The sequence below is a fragment of the Euprymna scolopes genome, chromosome 31 (assembly GCF_053919585.1).
Source record: "Euprymna scolopes isolate OS-2025 chromosome 31, ASM5391958v1, whole genome shotgun sequence".
NCBI lineage: Eukaryota > Metazoa > Mollusca > Cephalopoda > Sepiida > Sepiolidae > Euprymna > Euprymna scolopes.
In genome coordinates, this window is record NC_136512.1 from 42390494 (window position 1) to 42409024 (window position 18531).

An 18531-nucleotide genomic window follows, 5' to 3' on the forward strand; every position below is an offset into this window, starting at 1 on the left:
CTGGTAAAAATGTAAACGAAAGTTCTACATTACGTAGAAAAAAAAAACGGTACAGGTCCGTTTTCAGTTTGTGTTGCTCCCAAAAATGTAAATTAGGATTTTTGCGGATAAACTATGCTTGGTTGTGTATATAAAAAGTACCCCATTTTTAATAAAGGAAGGACTTTCACATAAAAATTTAATAAACAAAAGATACGGCAAAAATTGAATTACACTTGTAAATCATATCTAAAAAATAGCACGGTTCGTAAACTGCAGAAGTACTAAAGAGATAAAGACACCCGCATTTTTGTACTTCTGCAATTATTTTTCTTTGAGTGACGCTGAGACATAAAGCGACACCCCCCTCCCCCCGAAAAAAACCCCATAATTACGTCGAAACTCCCCCACACAAATATATATTATCAACTAAATCAATTACCCAGACAGGAAAACATAAGATCTTTCTCAAAAGAAAATCGAAGAAAAAAAAGTGAAAAAAAAACAAAAAAAAAACGCATAGGAATATATCTGATATAAAAAGCATTACTTTACCTTGTTTCTTTTTGAAAGTATTATTGGAAACGATAATAAAATTCAGACAGTCAAGTGAATAGTTTAAAAATGATTTTAAAATCGTCCGTAGGAAATAAGTTTTAACCTTTTGGTAAACGTGCTCACAGCTTACAATGAATCGACATTTATAGCCGAGACTTTAATAGAGGGCTAACAATTTTAAATATTTTGTCGAAAAATAAAATCACCCTTAGCCTAATTATTTATTTTTTTTATCAATATTTGTAACTTTTACATTTATAGAAAATAAAAAATTAAAACAAATCATTTTATCACCATATCTCTCGATTTGGTTAAAAACTATATCTGTTCATAACCGGAAGTGAAATATCAGTGAAAATTACTTAAAATGTGCCAGTTTAGCAAATAGAACAAAATAACTTGAATTAAAATAATTTAAATAAATTAACTTTAAATAATACTCTTAAATAGAACAATTACATCAATTACATTACTATAATCAGTAATTTTAATTGAGCGAATTATTTAAAAAGATTTTCTTTAATATAATATGCAAATTAGATTAGTTCTATTATGTACATTGCCTTCAATATAGTGCATATATATTGATCGTGATGCTATTTATTTATATAGAAAATCTTATAGCAAATAAAATTTATATAGATAACCGTTTTCAGCAGGAAGTTTTGTATATATTAATCAAATTGTGAACAAACAAACAGACAGACAGCGTTACGGATTTATACATATAATAGATATATATATATATAAAAAAGGTGAAATGTGTGTTAGTGTGTGCACATTTTTTGTATGTCCAGCAATGGCTTTTGGAGGGGGGGGGGCGCTTACTGTTTCTTAGAACTTTTTATATACTCGCTAGATTATAATATTTACGATTTATGAAACGATTTTTACATGCTATTTTTGTGGTATTTCCTGGTCTCCGCATGTTTGTTGGCTTTTCCGTATATAAGAGAAACTGAATCCGGAGCAAATGTCCACTCATGCCAGGGACGTCCAGAAAGCAATGACCTTTAATCGATGTGGGCAAAATCCGTCATATCAGACAATTGCTATTCATTTATACACTCCCCTTTTTATGGGGAGCTGTGTTTTCCCCAACATCTTTGGGGGAACGCAGAAATCGCTTGCAGCCAAGTTAAGTGTGTAATTTCATTCCTCTATGGCATGATGTTTGACCTCATTAAATTTATGCACCTGTCACTTAACTTTTTAATCGTTTAATTTCAACCATTCTCACTTCTCTGCCCTCTTAGCATCGTGGTAAGATGTCAGGCTTTCTTTTTCGCCTTTGTCTCAAGGCTTCAGGTTCGAGCCTGCCTACCTGCCAAAACTTTTTTTTTTCTTTTACACCTCCAAACACCCAGGCAATGCTGGGCACCCTCGCTAGTCTATAATATAAAGGGAAAAAATCTGTTTAAATATATGTATGTATGTATGTTTGTATAAAATTTTGATAGAGGCAACGGATTTTCACGAGATTGGTATCAATTTGAAGCTCGACTCTTCAGATGACAAATATAAAAAAATTGGCTAAAAACATTAATTCCTTCACCTTCAATTGGGCACTTTTGTCCAGGGAGGATCGTTTTTTTTTTTTCGCTGACATTTTTTGCAAGTCATTCAACCCTCACTTCTACGACGTTGCATAAAAGGCGTTATTTCGACCGCCCGTGATGTCACAACCACAGTGGGCACATATGTAAGACAGTTTTTTTTCACCTCTTTTTTTTTTTTTTTTTTTTTTTGCGCTCGCAATTTTCCTTTTTTCTTTTTTGCTCAACCAACACCCTTACACACACCTCCACTTTCTTTTCCGCCTTTGTGTCACGGGTTCGAGCCTGCCGCCTACTAAAACTTTTTTTTTTTGCTCAACACACACCTCCAAACACCCACGATAGTTAGTAATAGTGATATTTACAAATAAAAATAAAATAGGTTTAAGACTCCTAAAATTTGTACCAGAATTGTCCGCAAGGACTCATAGTGCAGTGGTTGAAGTACTTGGAAAAATCAATTGTAAAAAGTGATATTCTCCTGAAGGTTGAAGATTCAATCCTTAGTGTGGGCAACCGAAAAATACAATTGGGAATTAATTAGGACCTCTATCCAGTCATGGCTGACAGAACACCCCCGTGAAGTAAATAAAGGGTTTCGCTCAAAATTCCTGAGTTCGACAGATAAACCTGAAGAAGGTCAGAGGTTACATCGACTGAAACGTTGTTAAAATCACACTTAAGATGAGAACAGTAGTCCAATTCATCCAAATAATATGAATAACCAATCCTCATCTCAAAAATTTAGAAAAGTTTACTTTTGTTTGTTGGTTCATTGAACATTTTCAGCGAAATTTTATAATACCAGAAAATTTCCATTTTCCTTGAAAAACACAAAATCTTCAAGAAAATACTGTTTGATCCTTTAATACCTTTTGATTGGTTTCTTTTTAATGATAACGTGTAGAAAATTTATTTTTAGTACATCCGGTCTCTGCAGTGAGAAATTATGAGACTATTTTCAAAAATTATTGTTTCTCTGAAAAATTTGGGAAAAATTATGTGTTCTGAATAACTCACCCCTACCTGATTCGAGTTAAATTTTTCAAAATTGAATGCAATCAAAAACTTTTCCTATCCACATACTTAGAAAGGAGATAAAAAGAAATGCTTTCATCTGAAATAGACACAGAAGTTTTCCATCTTGTTTCTGATAAATGTGATGAAGGTTTGAAAATTGACCATTTTTGGTGAAATTTCACTTAAATACCAGAAAAACTGATGACCAGTTTATAAAAAAGGTTTGACTTTAAGTTGCTTTCAAATTTTAACCTCTGTTTTTTTTTTGCATTGTACTCCCTGAACATTGTAGTTTTGGAAAACATTTAAAAAAATAGTCTTTTATTGAACATTCCACAATTAATAAATTCTCACTCTGGGCATAATGTGTATTGGAATGATGGAGATCTTCATAAGATTCCAGTTTCTTTCCATGTCATATAAGACCGTAGTAAAGCCAAAAATAACTTCCTTTTTGACAATTTAAATGCTTCCACATTCCTTTCTAATGTTTAAGATGTCACAAAGTAATTAGTATTAACGAAAAATTAAAGTGGTTGACATATATGAGTAAACTGAAATGCATTCTGGTGAATTAAATTTAGTAATTATTTTTAAATGTGTTTTATTTATACATTATTGTATTTTTATTTCAATATTCAATAAATGAAAAAATAGTAATTCAATTCTCGTATTCATGAACAACATGCATACACACATCAAGTTTTCTTACAATTTTATTCATTAAAGAAATTTTTTTTTTACATGCAGTAGATTGGTCAGGTGATCCATCATGGTTAAATTTTGAATAGATGTTTTTTTTTTTTTTTTTTTTTTTTTTAAATCGCTAAATTTTCAAATTGAATAGATGCATCTTGAAGAATATGCATTCTCATTTTTCCCATTTGAATAAAAATTTGTATTTTTTATATTTCATCAGTTAGACCTGCGTCCGATAAGATCAGTTTTTTTATGTGGATTTGCATACAACATTGACTTATTTTTTATGTTTATTTCAACGACAATCAGTTAGATTCTTCATAAAAATCACAATTCAATAGCAAACTAAGAATGACAGCATTGAAGGACAAGAATTTGATACAAATTAAAATCAGAAAAGTTATAAATTCTTGTCTCATTTTTAATTCCTTCCAATTCAGAAATGGAATTTTAACAATTATCAGCGGATTTTTTTAGATAATCACACGTTTCATTTCATGACAGCATTTATGGCTAAAACATTAAAAAAGTAATAACTTGTAGAAACTGAAAATTTCTTGGTTAAAAGAAAATAAGTTTATATTTTTTTATTTTTATGTCATTATATTTGGTTGAACATCTGCTTTACATGCTGGCATGCGTGCAAAATTGACTTCCAAATTAATCAATCTTGGCCAGGTGTTAATTCTTAATTTCCTCTTAAATTTTCCTTGGCCTTTCCCTAACAGCTCATCTTTCTATCTCAACTCTTCTACAAGTTTTGTTTGTTTGATGTGAGCAAACTAAAAAAATCTCCCATTTTGCACATATCTCCCTATACTGTCCAGATTTAATCTTTCTCTCAGGCCATTAAATCTAAACCTACCTTTAAACCTGCACGTCCATCATATCATTTCTCTACATGCAACATATATCCTCAACCCTCACTGACCAGCTTTCACTTCCACACATCATACTGTGTACATGTTTGATAGACTCTTGGTCAATGGTGGTAATGCTCTGCTGGGTAAAAAATGGTAGAAGTTCCCTAAACTTATTGCATCTTCTCCCAACTCTTGCTTATCACATTAACATCAGTTCCTCCCTGTGCTCAAATGCTATCACTAAGGTAACAAAACTTATGGACAGCCTCAATAGCTTTGCCATCCAAACATAATTTATCTGCATCCTAATTCTCATCAGTCTCCATAATTTTACATTTCTTGCACACAAACTGTTTCAGCTTTCAATCTACATGTAAAGTCTTCATTTTTAAAAGGTAAATTTTATTTTGAATTTAAAATAGAAAAAAACAAAAAAAACTGAACAGTGTCGATTTGTCACAAGCTGTGATTAAATGTTTAGTAACCCAATGCCATGAAAACTAGTTTGGACTTTTTTTTTTTTAATTTTCTTTTTTTTTTTAAGCTACTGGATACCAGATATTCACACACTATTTCATACATTCGAACCAAGAGATCTTTTTAAGATTCTAACCAGTCTCTTAAATACAATTGTTTGAATGTCTCTTGCACTTGGTTCACCAGGTATATTTGTCAGGTAGTTTTTAAAATTATTTTTCATGGTACAGTTGCTCCTATAATTACTGGAATGATAGAGATCTTCCCAAGATTCCAGTTTCTTTTCATGTCATACATAATACCTTGGTATTTCATTATCTTTTCATGTCATATATAATACCTTGGTATTTCATTATCTTTTCCCTCTCAGCTCGGTTTAATTCAACACCATTGGGGACAACCAAAGTTGCTTCTTTATCCTTGTCCCATATCACTATGTCAGGTTTAATAGCTCCAATTTCTATTGTTTTATTTATACTTCATATAAATATTAATTTTCAAATTTTAAGTACAAGTCAGCAAAATGTTTTCCTTACTGTTTATGGAGGTTTATTGTGAATGCAGGCCCAACAATATTATTGTAAAATGCTAAAAAACTATTTCCTAAATTAAACTGATATGTTTGGTAATTGAACCAAATTGTTACAAAACTATAAAAAATTATGTTAAAGTAATGGAAAAAGAAGTGTGGGTGGGTCATTTACAATTTAAACCAAGGGTGTTGAGAAAGTCATACATGGTAGAGCCTATCACTTGTCTCCATGCAGATCAATTAGGAAAGAAATCTGTCTAGAAGACCAGCATATATTGATTGTTACAGTTCTCTGCTAATCAGATAAAAAAAAAATTCCTTTAAATTTATCAACAAAGAATCAGATGCATTAAAATAATTTGTTGGTGATAGAAAAAAAAAAAAAAGAAGATAAATTTATATCTATTTACAGACATTTTCCCCATCTATTAACAATATGGTTCTTTTCTAGAACAGTTGCTACATTATACAATATTGGGTATTTGTAAGGAATGAACAACGACAGGATTTCAGTTCCAAGTATTAACAGAGAATGCAGTCACTCACAGGAATTGGTTGAAGCAGTTTGAAAGCCATCTTTCTTTAGGGATGTTTTTCAACCTTATTCTTTTGAATGGCTTCAATCTTTAAAAACCTTAATCCAACCTCTGCACATTTAGTGTAGTCTGCCTTTTTAGAATTTTTGCAGCTTTCAAATCAATGCTCTGACTATTTCCAGGACTTACATCAATATTCAAAGAAAAAACAAGATCAAAGTGTAGTATCTGTTCTTCAGATGCTGCACTTCAATTTCTTGTTCTCTGTCAGTGGAGGAGAAATCCTTCACGACTGAGACAATTTTTATTTTTGTTCCTTTTCTCCACATTAAAAAACGACCTTGGTGTCTAACTCTGTCCCGTGGGGAGGCATTGTAAATAGGAATAAATATTTCCCATGTATTTCTTTCTTTCTTGTTTCATTACTCGTAGAGTTGAGCCTATATTCACTAGCTCCTACCCCACGTATTGCCGGCACTCCTTTGCAAATGAAGGTGCTTCAAGTAATATAAAATGTCCGAGAAGCCTCCTCAGATTGAACACTGATCCTTAGATCCTAGTCACGGCCACCGTAATGTATTTATTCACGAGACGGCCACATCGTAGCCCCCCCCCCCCACACACACACACGAAAAAAAAGAAAGGCCAATAAGTATTTTTTTTTTCTGCAGAATTTGAACTGAAGCGAAACAAACCAACTTTTGCTGAACGAAATCTAAAGCTTAAAGTACCGACGGTTAAATTCAAGCAAAGTCCTCCAAGCTTGCTGCTGCGGGCCTGTCAGATTTAAAAAAAAAAGCAACAAAAAAACAAAACTCTTTTGGGAATATTCTGTATTGGATACGTTTTTTATGAGGTTTGATTATTATAAGCGTCGGGGGAACATCGTTTATTTTATTACTGATTCTTAATCAGCTGTTTTTTTATTGTTATTAATCGAGTAGCCATTATTTAGGCGTGCAGGGGGGGGGCTTTGTGCAGAAAAAATATATTATTATTAATTTAATGATTTCATAAAATAAATGAAACATTAATTCTTAAATAGAAAGTAAAAAAAAAAGGGGCGGTGGAGACGAAAGATTACGTTTTTTTGTCGTCTAGTTTCTTTCTATTAAACGATTGTTCATTTTCAACTATGGGAACCTAAAAGATAAATAAAGGATGACCATAACAAAGCGACATCACGAATTGAGCGAGAGAGCGTCTGCTTTTTGGTGGACACCTATGTAAATACGTAATACGGTTATAAACTGAAATGGTTTATTCTACGGGTTAGGAACAAATAAATGAAACCTGTGCGTAAAAAAGGGTCTTTATTTCATGAAATATTTACAATATTTTATTGCTAGTTTGATTTACCAGTAATCACCAATCATTCATTTTAATTCATTATTTTTTTAAAATAGCAATTAAATACCATCATTTGTGTTTGAATTGACTGCGAGAAAAACTTTTAACTATTATTATCCATTATTTGTTTAGTCTTTCTCCCAGTGAATTTTTTCTCTTTTTTTAAGCTAATTTTAAGATTTACCCATTTTTTTAAAATATTTTCTTGTGAAACATTTTTTAAGATATTGATTTTAAAAAGAAAAATGACTAATAAAATAACAATTATTAGTGAGGGATCAATTTTCAATAGATTTCAAGTGTTAGATTGCCCTCCCCCTCCAGATTTTTTTTCTAGCTAATACAATAGCCCGACGAAAGAATTTAACAATGTCAATAATCCGAACGAGCGTAGTTTATAACTCGAGATTAAGATAAGCTTTTGAACAATTATGGTTTATTGGTTTGAAATAAAACGAAAAGTGTTTTTATTTTTTTTAAATGAAAATGATTTTTCGAGAGAGATCGTAACAACAATGGCTGAAGTGAAAATGAATTCATCAGTCGGCCCAACTACATCTTCATTCTTCGCCATTTTTTTTTTCTTTTTACTGATCGAAATAATATTTGATATTTAATCGCGCTCAAAGAAACGGTAACATCTTTTATATAAAAACGAAAACGATCGAATACAAGTACAGAGTCAAAAATAAGCAGGAAACTATCTCCATTTTTTTGATACAATAGAAATACTTGACTGTTGACTTTAAATTTTTATTCACACACAAAGAAAATACTATATAATCGACAGCTTAAAGGTTTCCAAATCACTTTCGAGTTTTGCCAAATAAACAAAAAAGACGCCGCCTATTTTCCTCCATCTTGGGTACTTTTTGTTTTGTTTAAGAATAACGACTCCTTTGGGTAATTGCCAGGAATGGACACTCAGAGGATTTTAGTTCTTATGGGAGTCCGTTCAGAACATTGGTGAATAATCCAGAGTCATCTCCGGAAATGGCCGAAGCAGTTTGGGATTTGAAAGCCACTTAGTGGGACTAAAAACCATAACCCAACCATTCGTGTCATGTTTTATGTTTTAACTTATTTTAAAGCGTTTATTTAGCTTGAAACACAAGTATTGCCAAGTTTTAAGTTAAAACAAGAAAAAAAAAATGTCTGGCATCAGACGATCATCCGGAGTGTTTTGATAATTGCTCAAAATCGAAAATTAAAATACTTTTATGAACCCACCCAATAAATAAAACCATAACATTTATTGAGTGAGTTTCTACCAGTATTTTATTTTTGTTTATGGAACCGAATAAACGTTTTAAAGCATGTTAAAAAAAAAAATATCCAGACAGGTAAAGAGCAACTTATCTTGCTTTTAATAGCATTTATTTGTTATATTAGTGGCCGGGCAAAGCCACAGGGGAGACAATCGAAGCAGCAAAACTAAAGTTGGCCTGCAGGACACTACATATACAAATGTTGGCAAATTTGGGCATATTGTAGTGGTTTGAAAATATAGCTCCTTTTTTACCAATTGTCATAAAATTTTAACCATAGAATAGTATTATAGTCTTCAAAAAGCCTGCAAATTTTCATATAGGTTCGTCCCATAGAACCAAAGATATGAGCACTTCGATATTCAATTTGGCTACCAATATACATATAAGTCAAGATATTGTAGAATAAAATTTACAATATTTTATTCAAAATAAGGAATACAAAATAAAAGTGAAAGGTTTCTTATTCCATGGAGTTTCAAAGAAAGACTCTTCTCCTCAGAAGAAAAAAAGTTAGCAAAAAATAAGTATCTATTTTTACTGGTTAGCTCAATTTTTGAAAACATTTGAGCAAGAAAATTGAAAGAAAAGTATAAGTTTTTAGATAAAATGAAAGCGAATACTCAGCAAAGTTCAAGGTTGTAAATATCCAGTAAAATCCAAAAGTTCTCAATAGGTGGGGCGATTAGTAAGTAAAAAAAAAAAAAAAAGTTACATAAGATATTCTTTAGAATCTCTTAAAAAAATATCCAGGGTTAGAGGAGGAATAAAAAGTTTGTGTAGAAAAATCCTGTTGTGAAATGCAAGAGTAAAATCCAATCCATGGTTCTTGTGCTGAGAGGCATATGAATTTTTTTTTTTTTTTTAAATATAGAGTTAAAATGGAAAAGAGTTAAAAGGTAGAGAACTAGATTTAAAGCAGGACACTTGGCAAAGTAACCTTCCATGACTAATGTAAAATCGGAAAATCTGGATATGGTTGTTCCTATTTACAATGTCTCCCCACGGGACAGAGTTAGACACCAGGGTCGTTTTTTAATGTGGAGAAAAGGAACAAAAATAAAAATTGTCTTAGTCGTGAAGGATTTCTCCACTGACAGAGAACAAGAAATTGAAGTGCAATATCTGAAGAAAGATACTACACTTTGATCTTGACCCGAAGGCCAGATACTTCTATATTTATATTTCTGCACTTTTGAATTTGAAGTTTTTAAAAATAATCTTTTCTTATCTTGCGAATTTTGCTCCTATATATATATATATATATATATATATATATATTTATTTATTTATTTATTTGCACAGCCAGACAACATCGCAGCTTACAATCAAGCAAACCGCAGCGAAATTCGACAGTGGATTGAATCTACCTTGTACCGAACAAGGGACGTGGTCATCACAACCAACTATAACGGAAGCTGACGGCTCACAAGTAGAAATTTTATACTCATAAGGACGATGCCATTACGATACACTAATCTAGCATGTATAAAATTCCTACTTGTGAGACGTCAGCTTGGGTTATACTGGGTTGCGATGATCATGTCCATTGTTCGGTACGAGGTATCAAATTTTGCTGCAGTTTGCTTAATCTGTGTCAGTTAATAGGCTTTCTTGTGTGCATGACATGTTTGCTCAGTTAGTAGAGTGCTCACCTTGCATGCAAGAGGCTCAGGTTTCAAATCCCGAGTTCAAATGTGTCTAACTGATGAACCCAACATGAGGGCGATGCTCAAGTCTTAGACTTCCGGTTTTCTTATTGATCAGAATTTAACAAATGAAGTCTCATTGGAAAGGTAATGACCTGAATTATGTAATTGGCTATGTGACATTTGCCCTTAAGGTTGCACGTTAAGGGGATCATCCATCATCCAGAGCTAATTTTCGGCACTTTTTTACAGTAATAAAATGTTTCAATCATAGTCATTTGTTTTCCTAGTTTTGCATATGAATTACAAAATCTAATATATAAACCGCTATAAGTCAGTCTGTCTGTTGGTCGGACTGTCTATCTGTCTCCATATTTTCAAACACTCTCCTGCAAAACTAAAAGTTGCTGAGTGGCATTAGGGGCTCAAATGATTGGATTTTTTACGGACAATTTTTTATGGGTCTTTAGCCGGTTCAAATTATTTTAAGGAGTCAAAAATGGGTCAAAATTGAAAAAAATATGAAACATTTTGTACATTCGTCTTAGTTTATTTTTAATCGGTTTATATGCGTGTCATGTTGGTACAGTGCTAACGTCACCAGCAGTTTCGGTTTCAGTTCTAGCTGATGGCATCTAAATGCGTTTTTTTTTTACTTTTGAAACCACGACTCTATAATACTCTATAATAATATATACAAAATCTGGACAAATTAAAATATCATGTAAGCGTATTTTACGCCCCCCCCCCCGCGCTAGTATCTGCTATTTTCCAAAAACCTCTGGCTTTGATGGAGGGCAGACTAAAACTTGCTGCTATGGTTTCAAATGATCTGAAATAACAAGGAGAAACTTGATTTCAAATATTTCTCATATGTTATATCTCCCCTCTTTGATTTTCATTTCACAATTTATAAGGATTATTTGATACTGGAGATATTCATAATCGTACCTTATTTCCAAACGAGGGGAGATATGACATATGAGAAATATTTGGAATCAAGTCTCCCCTTGCTGTTATTTCAGATCATTTGAAACCATAGCAGCAAGTTTTAGTCGCCCCTCTATCAAGGCCAGAGGTTTGGGGGAAATATATATATATATATATATATATATATATATACACACACAACTTTTCGCACCTCTGTCTATTGTAAAACAAACCCGGTTTAATTCTAAATAAGAACATATTTACTATGCACCAATTTAAAAGCTTGAAAATTCTTTTCAGTCAACGTCTACGACTTAACCATCACGTACGACATTTTTTTTTTTTTTGTTTATTTAAAAGAAAATGTTCGCCACAATAATTTCTTCTTGCGAAATTCGAAAGTAATTGAAGTTTGATGAAAAAATTGTCAATACCCGCCTTATGTTAAGAATAAATTTCAAAATAATAATGGTTATTATCGTAAATTAACACAACCAGCAACACCCTGATGAGAGTTTATTTTTTAGGTGATTACGTTCGAATAGGATGAAAAAGGAAAAAAAAATATTTTAAAATTTAGAGCAGGGATCAGTTTCGCATGTAAATTGAAGTTATTTATGCAGAATACGGACCGTGCTGTTTTTTTAGATCGGATTTTCAAGTTAAATTCAATTTTTACGGTACATTTTGTTTGTTAGGTGAAAGTACATTTTAAGCTTTCCCCCTCCTCTCCTCATGGGAATAGATTTCTAAATAATAACGTTATTTCAGCACGGTCTGTATTTTGCATAAGTGTCAAACATACCGCAAAATTAGGTGCTGTGCACTTACTGATCCGCACTATTTTTTAAATCGTATTTCCACGTTTAATTAAACTTTTATGATATGTTTTTTTTTATTCAATTGTAAGGTTAAAGTACAGATTAGGTACAAAACACCCACCCCTCCCCATGTTAAGAATGGCTTTTTAAATAATAACGTTATTATTTCAGCACGGATCACCCTCTGCATGAGTACCCAAAATTATTCCCCTCTCTCAATTTCCGGGGCATTCTTGCGTTTTAGGGTAACTTTTTTTTTTTTTTTTTTTTGCTACGAGAAATAAGTTCTGTGCATTTTGGGGATAGGGATGGGTTTGACTTCTTTTTAGGCGATTATGTGTGTTTTACCACTTTGCCACTCGGACTTAGAGTTAGTGGTAAAAAAAATAGTGAACTGCCATAAAAACGTTAATTGTTTAAGTTGGAGGATTATTTTACGTTAAATTTATATGCGAAACTGATCTCCTATTCTAAATTCTAAAATAATAGTTCTTTTCTTTCTGCCAAGATTTTCAGAATATTCACGCGTAATCGCCTAAAATAAAGTAGAATATGATTTCGGGGGGGGGGGGCTAATCTATAATAATACTGAAACCCACTCTTTCACAACTCCCCACATAGTACCCCTCGGCCCTCCTGTAGATTATGTCCCTGATAGTAGCCCCTACATCAAAGTGGCAATGTGCCTTGTTTGGAATGAAAAAAAAGTTAGAAAAGCCAAGTATTATGGTTCGTTTGGGTTTCTAAACTCAATGTAAATAGTATATTTTCAAGAGGATCACTATTTTCAAAAAGAACCAATAATGGATTAAAATGGCCGCCACAGTTTTTAATTCGTGATCTTTCGAAATTTTAGTGATTTTGAAGCCTTCAAACTGTTGATTAAAATTAGTTTTCGGTTTGAAGTAACGATTATTGGAAATAGCCAAGTATTATGGTTTATTAGTGCTTGCTAAACCCAAACGAAACAGGATTTTTCGACCGCGACCGTGTCATTGAACAGACCCAACAACTTCGTCATTATTCGTCTAATCGTAATATAACAGATTTTTTTTTTTTTTTTACCATCATCAAAAGAAACGATAATCTCGATGTTTGTATGTATATAATGAATAAATAAACAAACAAAAGAATACATAATCTGACCCTAAAATATTTACATAAAGTCCAAATTTCAAGAAAGGAAGTCATCTCCATTTACTTCCTTTCTTATGTCAGGCTAAAACAAACAAACAAAAAAATGTTATAAAAAGAAATCTTACCATTTTCTGACTTTGTCGATGGCATTTATGACTCTTTTGATGTCTTCCTTGGCCCGACTTCGGGTTTCTGCACGTATTGACCGAGAAAGCATCTTTCTACCGACAAAATTTACAGTTAGATGGACGCAAAGTCCTCAAAAGGGACTGTATTTTCGGATACGAGCGAACGACTAATTGTGTTATGGCGGACAACACTGAATCAAAGTATTAACGCGTTCATAGTATGGAAGACCAAAGGCGCCATAAAAACGATAGACTTTTTCATCTGTGTCTATACTCACTCTCCTCCTTGAATTAATGTTAACATTTCTTTTAATGTTTATTAGTTTTTTGATGACTTCTTAAATAAAATAATATCACGCTTCATGTCAACATTGTCTCTGTTACTTAATTGTTGTTCGATTATTCTACGGATGCACATTGCCACATTATTGCAAAAATTAAAATAAAACGTTTTCGTTTTTATTGATACAAGAATATGTTGAAGGTACAGAATAGTTAACAAAGTTCCCACGCCTTTCTCATATTAAGAATATGCCCCTAAATAATTTTATTATTTAGAAACTCATTTTTAACATGAAACAGGGGGGGGTAACTATTCTGTTCAAACGCCTAAGTATATTTATCGCCTCTCATTGCAGTAAAGTTAGACTTGAGATAACGTTATATGCAGAAATAAAACTACCCTTTCCCTCCTGTTTCTGGATGACATTTTCAACTAAAAATTGCGAACAGTGTTCTTCAAAATGGTGAACTAAAATTCTATTTAGGTTCAGTGTTTTCAAAAGCGCTGTTTATTCTTTACTGAATAATGGAAAGGTTCACAAAATTTTTATAGAGAATATCCCAACAAACAAACAAACAAACAAACAAAAAGAAGAGTTTATCTTATTTCTAAAATCGTCCAATAAACCCAACACAAAATAGTAAACACATTTGTCTATTCATTATGATTTTGGGTTTCCCAACAAAAAGAAAGTGGACCTATAAATTCACTCTTGTCCATTCGTCCGTCTGTTCGCACTTTTCTCAGTAAATAGTGTTTGGAATTTTTTAAAATTTTGCACAAACATTAAACATGATATGAGTAAAAAAGTAGCAAAATAGATTTACCGGGAAAACTCCGGTTGCCCCACTTTCAGGTTAAAAATGGCTAAAATTGACACTTTTGTGCTTATTAAAAAAAAATGATGCCTTGGATTTTTATAAAACTTTCTGGAAAGTTGTAACTAACTGATTTCTATATAATTTTGTTTGTCTATACTTCGTGATAACTCTTGGGTGTGCCCCAGGGGTTCTTTCAAGGCTAATAAAAAGCTCTATTTTGGGACTATTTTACTATATTTGTTCAAAATTTTCTCTGTATGTCTATTTAGCAGTAGTTTTAGGCCTTAGGGCCATTTGGGGCAAAACTGAGAGGGGGCGCAAATGATGGACTTAGTCATTTCTTTTTTTGCATGGGGCAGAACTCAAATTTACATATGTAAAGGCCTAAAACTGCACTGTTTGTTCATTTTCAACAGGATTTGACGTCCCCTGGAGACTTTTGGGGCTAAATGGGCGGGGGGGGGGCAATATTGAACTTAGTGATATTTTTATGCCTTGTTCACTGTGCACTCACGGGGGACCATACATGTTTCACTTGTTATTATTTATTTTCTCATCCATTTGCATGCCTATGATGTTTTATCAAATGATTACACCCATGTATATATATATATATATATATATATATATATATATATATATATATATATATATATATATATATATACTAGCATTTCAGCCCGGCGTTGCCCGAGTGTTTGGAGGTGTATGTTGAGCAAAAAAAACAAAAAAAAACAAAGCGGTCAATTTTTTTTTAATTTGGCCCCTATTATGACACCTTAACATTTATTGTTTTGGGTTTGATTAATATTATTAAGTTACACCCATGACCAAGGAACCTATATCTAAAATTTCAAGTGTTTAGAACAAAAATTGGCAGAGGGGTTTGGTAGAGTTCTCAAAGGTTAAACGTTGAACTTTGACTACTTAACAGCATAATTTCTGGCCGAAAACAGATCACAAAGATTATCCCAAATCTCAGTACCCTGTATATCAAATTTCGAGTCTGTAGACTAAAAATTGACAGTTATTGCGTAGGGCAATGTATACAGACACACACACAGACACACCCATACACGTTCACTTTTATAGATATAATAGACTTTACGGCCGGCGTTGCCCGGGTGTTTGGAGGTGTATATTGAGCAAAAAAAGCGGTAAATTTTTTAAAGTTTGACCCCTATTATGACCCCTTAACTTTTATAGTTTGGGGCTACAATCGAATTATTAATTCAGATCCATGTCCAAGGAACCTATATCTAAAAGTTCAAGTGTTTAGACCAAAAATTGTCGGAGGAGTTTGGTAGACTTTTCAAAGGTTAAATCGTTGAACTTTGACCCCCTTAACAAAGATTTTCCCAAATCTCAGTACCCTGTATATCAAATTTCGAGTCTGTTGATTTAAAATTGGCAGAGACACACGCACACACAGAGACGTTCACTTTTATATATATACTAGCACTAGCATTTCAACTCGGCGTTGCCCGGGTGTTTGGATGTGTATGTTGAGCAAAAAAAAAAAAAGTGGTAGTAGGACGGCAGGCTCGAACCCGTACGCAAAGGAGGAAAAGAATGGGGTAAAACCTAACGTTTATGCTGTTACGACCACCGTGAAACCGGAAGCGACATTTTTTAAAATTAAGGCTAGACAATCTAAAGGAGAGGATAACTTTAAAAAGTATCGGCAAAAAAAGTGACCCCCCCCAGTAGAAAAGTGCCTAGTTGAAAGGGAAGATATTAATGTTTTTAGCCAATTTTTCGATATTTGTCGTATGAAAGGTCGAACTTCAAAACGATACTAATCTTGGTAAAATCCGTCGCTTCTATTGAAAGTTTAAGGCAGACATGCAAACAGACATACATACATACATTTATATATTGGTAACTAAAAATTTTCGACCCAAACTGATGAAAAAGCTTGCCCTATCTCTGAATACCCTTTATGTAAAATTTCAAATATTTAGACCAGAAATTGTCTGAGTAATTTGGAAGAGACCGCAACAATAAATTTTATATGGGTCAAAGTTAAAAAAATTAACCTCTTTTTTTTTTTTTTTTGCTCAAAATACATCTCTAAATACCCAGGCAACGCCGGGCACCCATGCTAGTATATCTATAAAATTGAAAGTGTCTGCGTGTGTGTGTCTCTGTGTATCTGTGTGTGTACATTTCCCTACGCAATAACTCTGTCAATTTTTAGTCTACAGACTTGAAATTTGATATACAGGGTACTGAGATTTGGGAAAATCGATGTGATCGGTTATTGGCCAGAAATTTGGCGATTACATGGTCAAAGTTCAACGATTTGACCTTTGAGAACTCTACCAAACTCCTCCGACAATTTTGGGTCTACGCACTGGAACTTTTAGATATAGGTTCCTTGGACATGGATCTAACTTAATAACTTGATTTGAGCCCAAAACAATAATTTTTAAGGGGTCTTAATAGGGGTCTTAAAAATTGACCGCTTTTTTTCTTTTTTTTTTTTTCTCAACATACATCTTCAAATACCCGGGTAACGCCGGGCACTCATGCTAGTATATATATATATGTGTGTGTGCGTTAGCATGTGTGTGTATGCACATGAATGTGAGTGTATGTACCTGAATGTGATTATATCTATGTGTGTGTATGTGCGCACGTATGTTTGTGTGCGCGTATGTGTATGACAAGAAAAATGGCTTGAAATGTGAACGCGTGTTTTTGTGCGAGACTAGAAAAGGCTCGCACACTTCTGACTGACCAACAATATGGATTTAGACAAGCCCGTTCTACAGCAGATATGCTAGCTGTAATCTCTGAATGTATGTACCATTGACTGGACAAAGCAGGTGAGGGTAGAGTGGTAGCCCTAGATATATCTAAGGCTTTTGACAGAGTATGGCATAATGGTCTTCTCGGGAAAATCAGATCTTACGGTATCACTGGATGAATACTTAACATAATTAAATCTTTCTTAAATAAGAGAAGAATCCAGGTTGTCCTTGACGGTCGTACATCTAAACAATATGATATAAATGTGGATGTACCTCAGGGGTCTATCCTTGGACCTTTATTATTCCTAATATTCATAAATGACCCCCCTAATAAAATTGTTTCTGAGATGGGTATATTTGATGATGACACCACACTCTATAACAGGCATGAGGGGAAAACAAATGAACACATATCTAAGGAAATGGCAAAGACACTAGAGGATGATCTCTTATCTGTTGTGGAATGGAGACAAAAAAGGGATGATCACATTCAATACTGCCAAGACTAAGCTGGTTTCTTTCAATAATTACAAGAGATCTTCTCAACCACTAATAGCTATGACTAAAGATACACTACCTGAAAGTACTTCTTTCAAACTCCTCGGCCTAATGAGCATAGGGAACATGAGCTGGAATATGTACTTTGAGAGCGTTGCCAGGGCCAAAAATCAATTAAAAAGCTTGCCATGTGTCTGAATACACTTTTTGTAAAATTTCAAATGTTTAGATCAAAAATTTGGCTGAGTAATTTGGTAATGACTGCAAATATATTTTTAAAATTTTGACCCATATTTGGACCCCTTAACATTTATTGTTTTGGGCTCAAATCAAATTAAAAAGTTTGATCCATGCCCAAGTAATCTACATCTAAAATTTCAAGTGTTTAGACCCAAAATTGACGGAGAAGTTTTCAAAGGTCAAATCGTTGAACTTTAACCCCTTGACAGCCAAATTTCTGTCCGAAAACCGATTAAAAAGATTTTCCCACATCTCAATATCCCTTATGTCAAATCTCGAGTCTGTAGACCGAAAATTGACAGAGTAAGTTGGTAGGAAAATGTACACACACACACACACACACACACACACACACACACACATATATACGTCTGTAGCTAATATACACGTCTGTAGCTAATATATATATATATATATATATATATATATA

General features: G+C 33.1%; 1 protein-coding gene across 3 annotated transcripts in view; it reads right to left on the reverse strand.

Annotated features, from left to right (window-relative positions):
• Window positions 1-13947, reverse strand: part of LOC145255712 (uncharacterized) — a 71204-nt gene extending 57257 nt beyond the window's left edge. The window contains exon 1 of one of the 3 annotated variants that reach the window (XM_080114304.1): window positions 13501-13947. In XM_080114304.1, the coding sequence (XP_079970430.1) occupies window positions 13501-13592 (92 nt within the window). In that variant the 5' untranslated portion in view covers window positions 13593-13947. The remainder of the gene's footprint in view (window positions 1-13500) is intronic. The other 2 variants (XM_080114303.1, XM_080114302.1) reach the window with 2 other exon arrangements.
• Between the last annotated feature and the right edge of the window lie 4584 nt (window positions 13948-18531).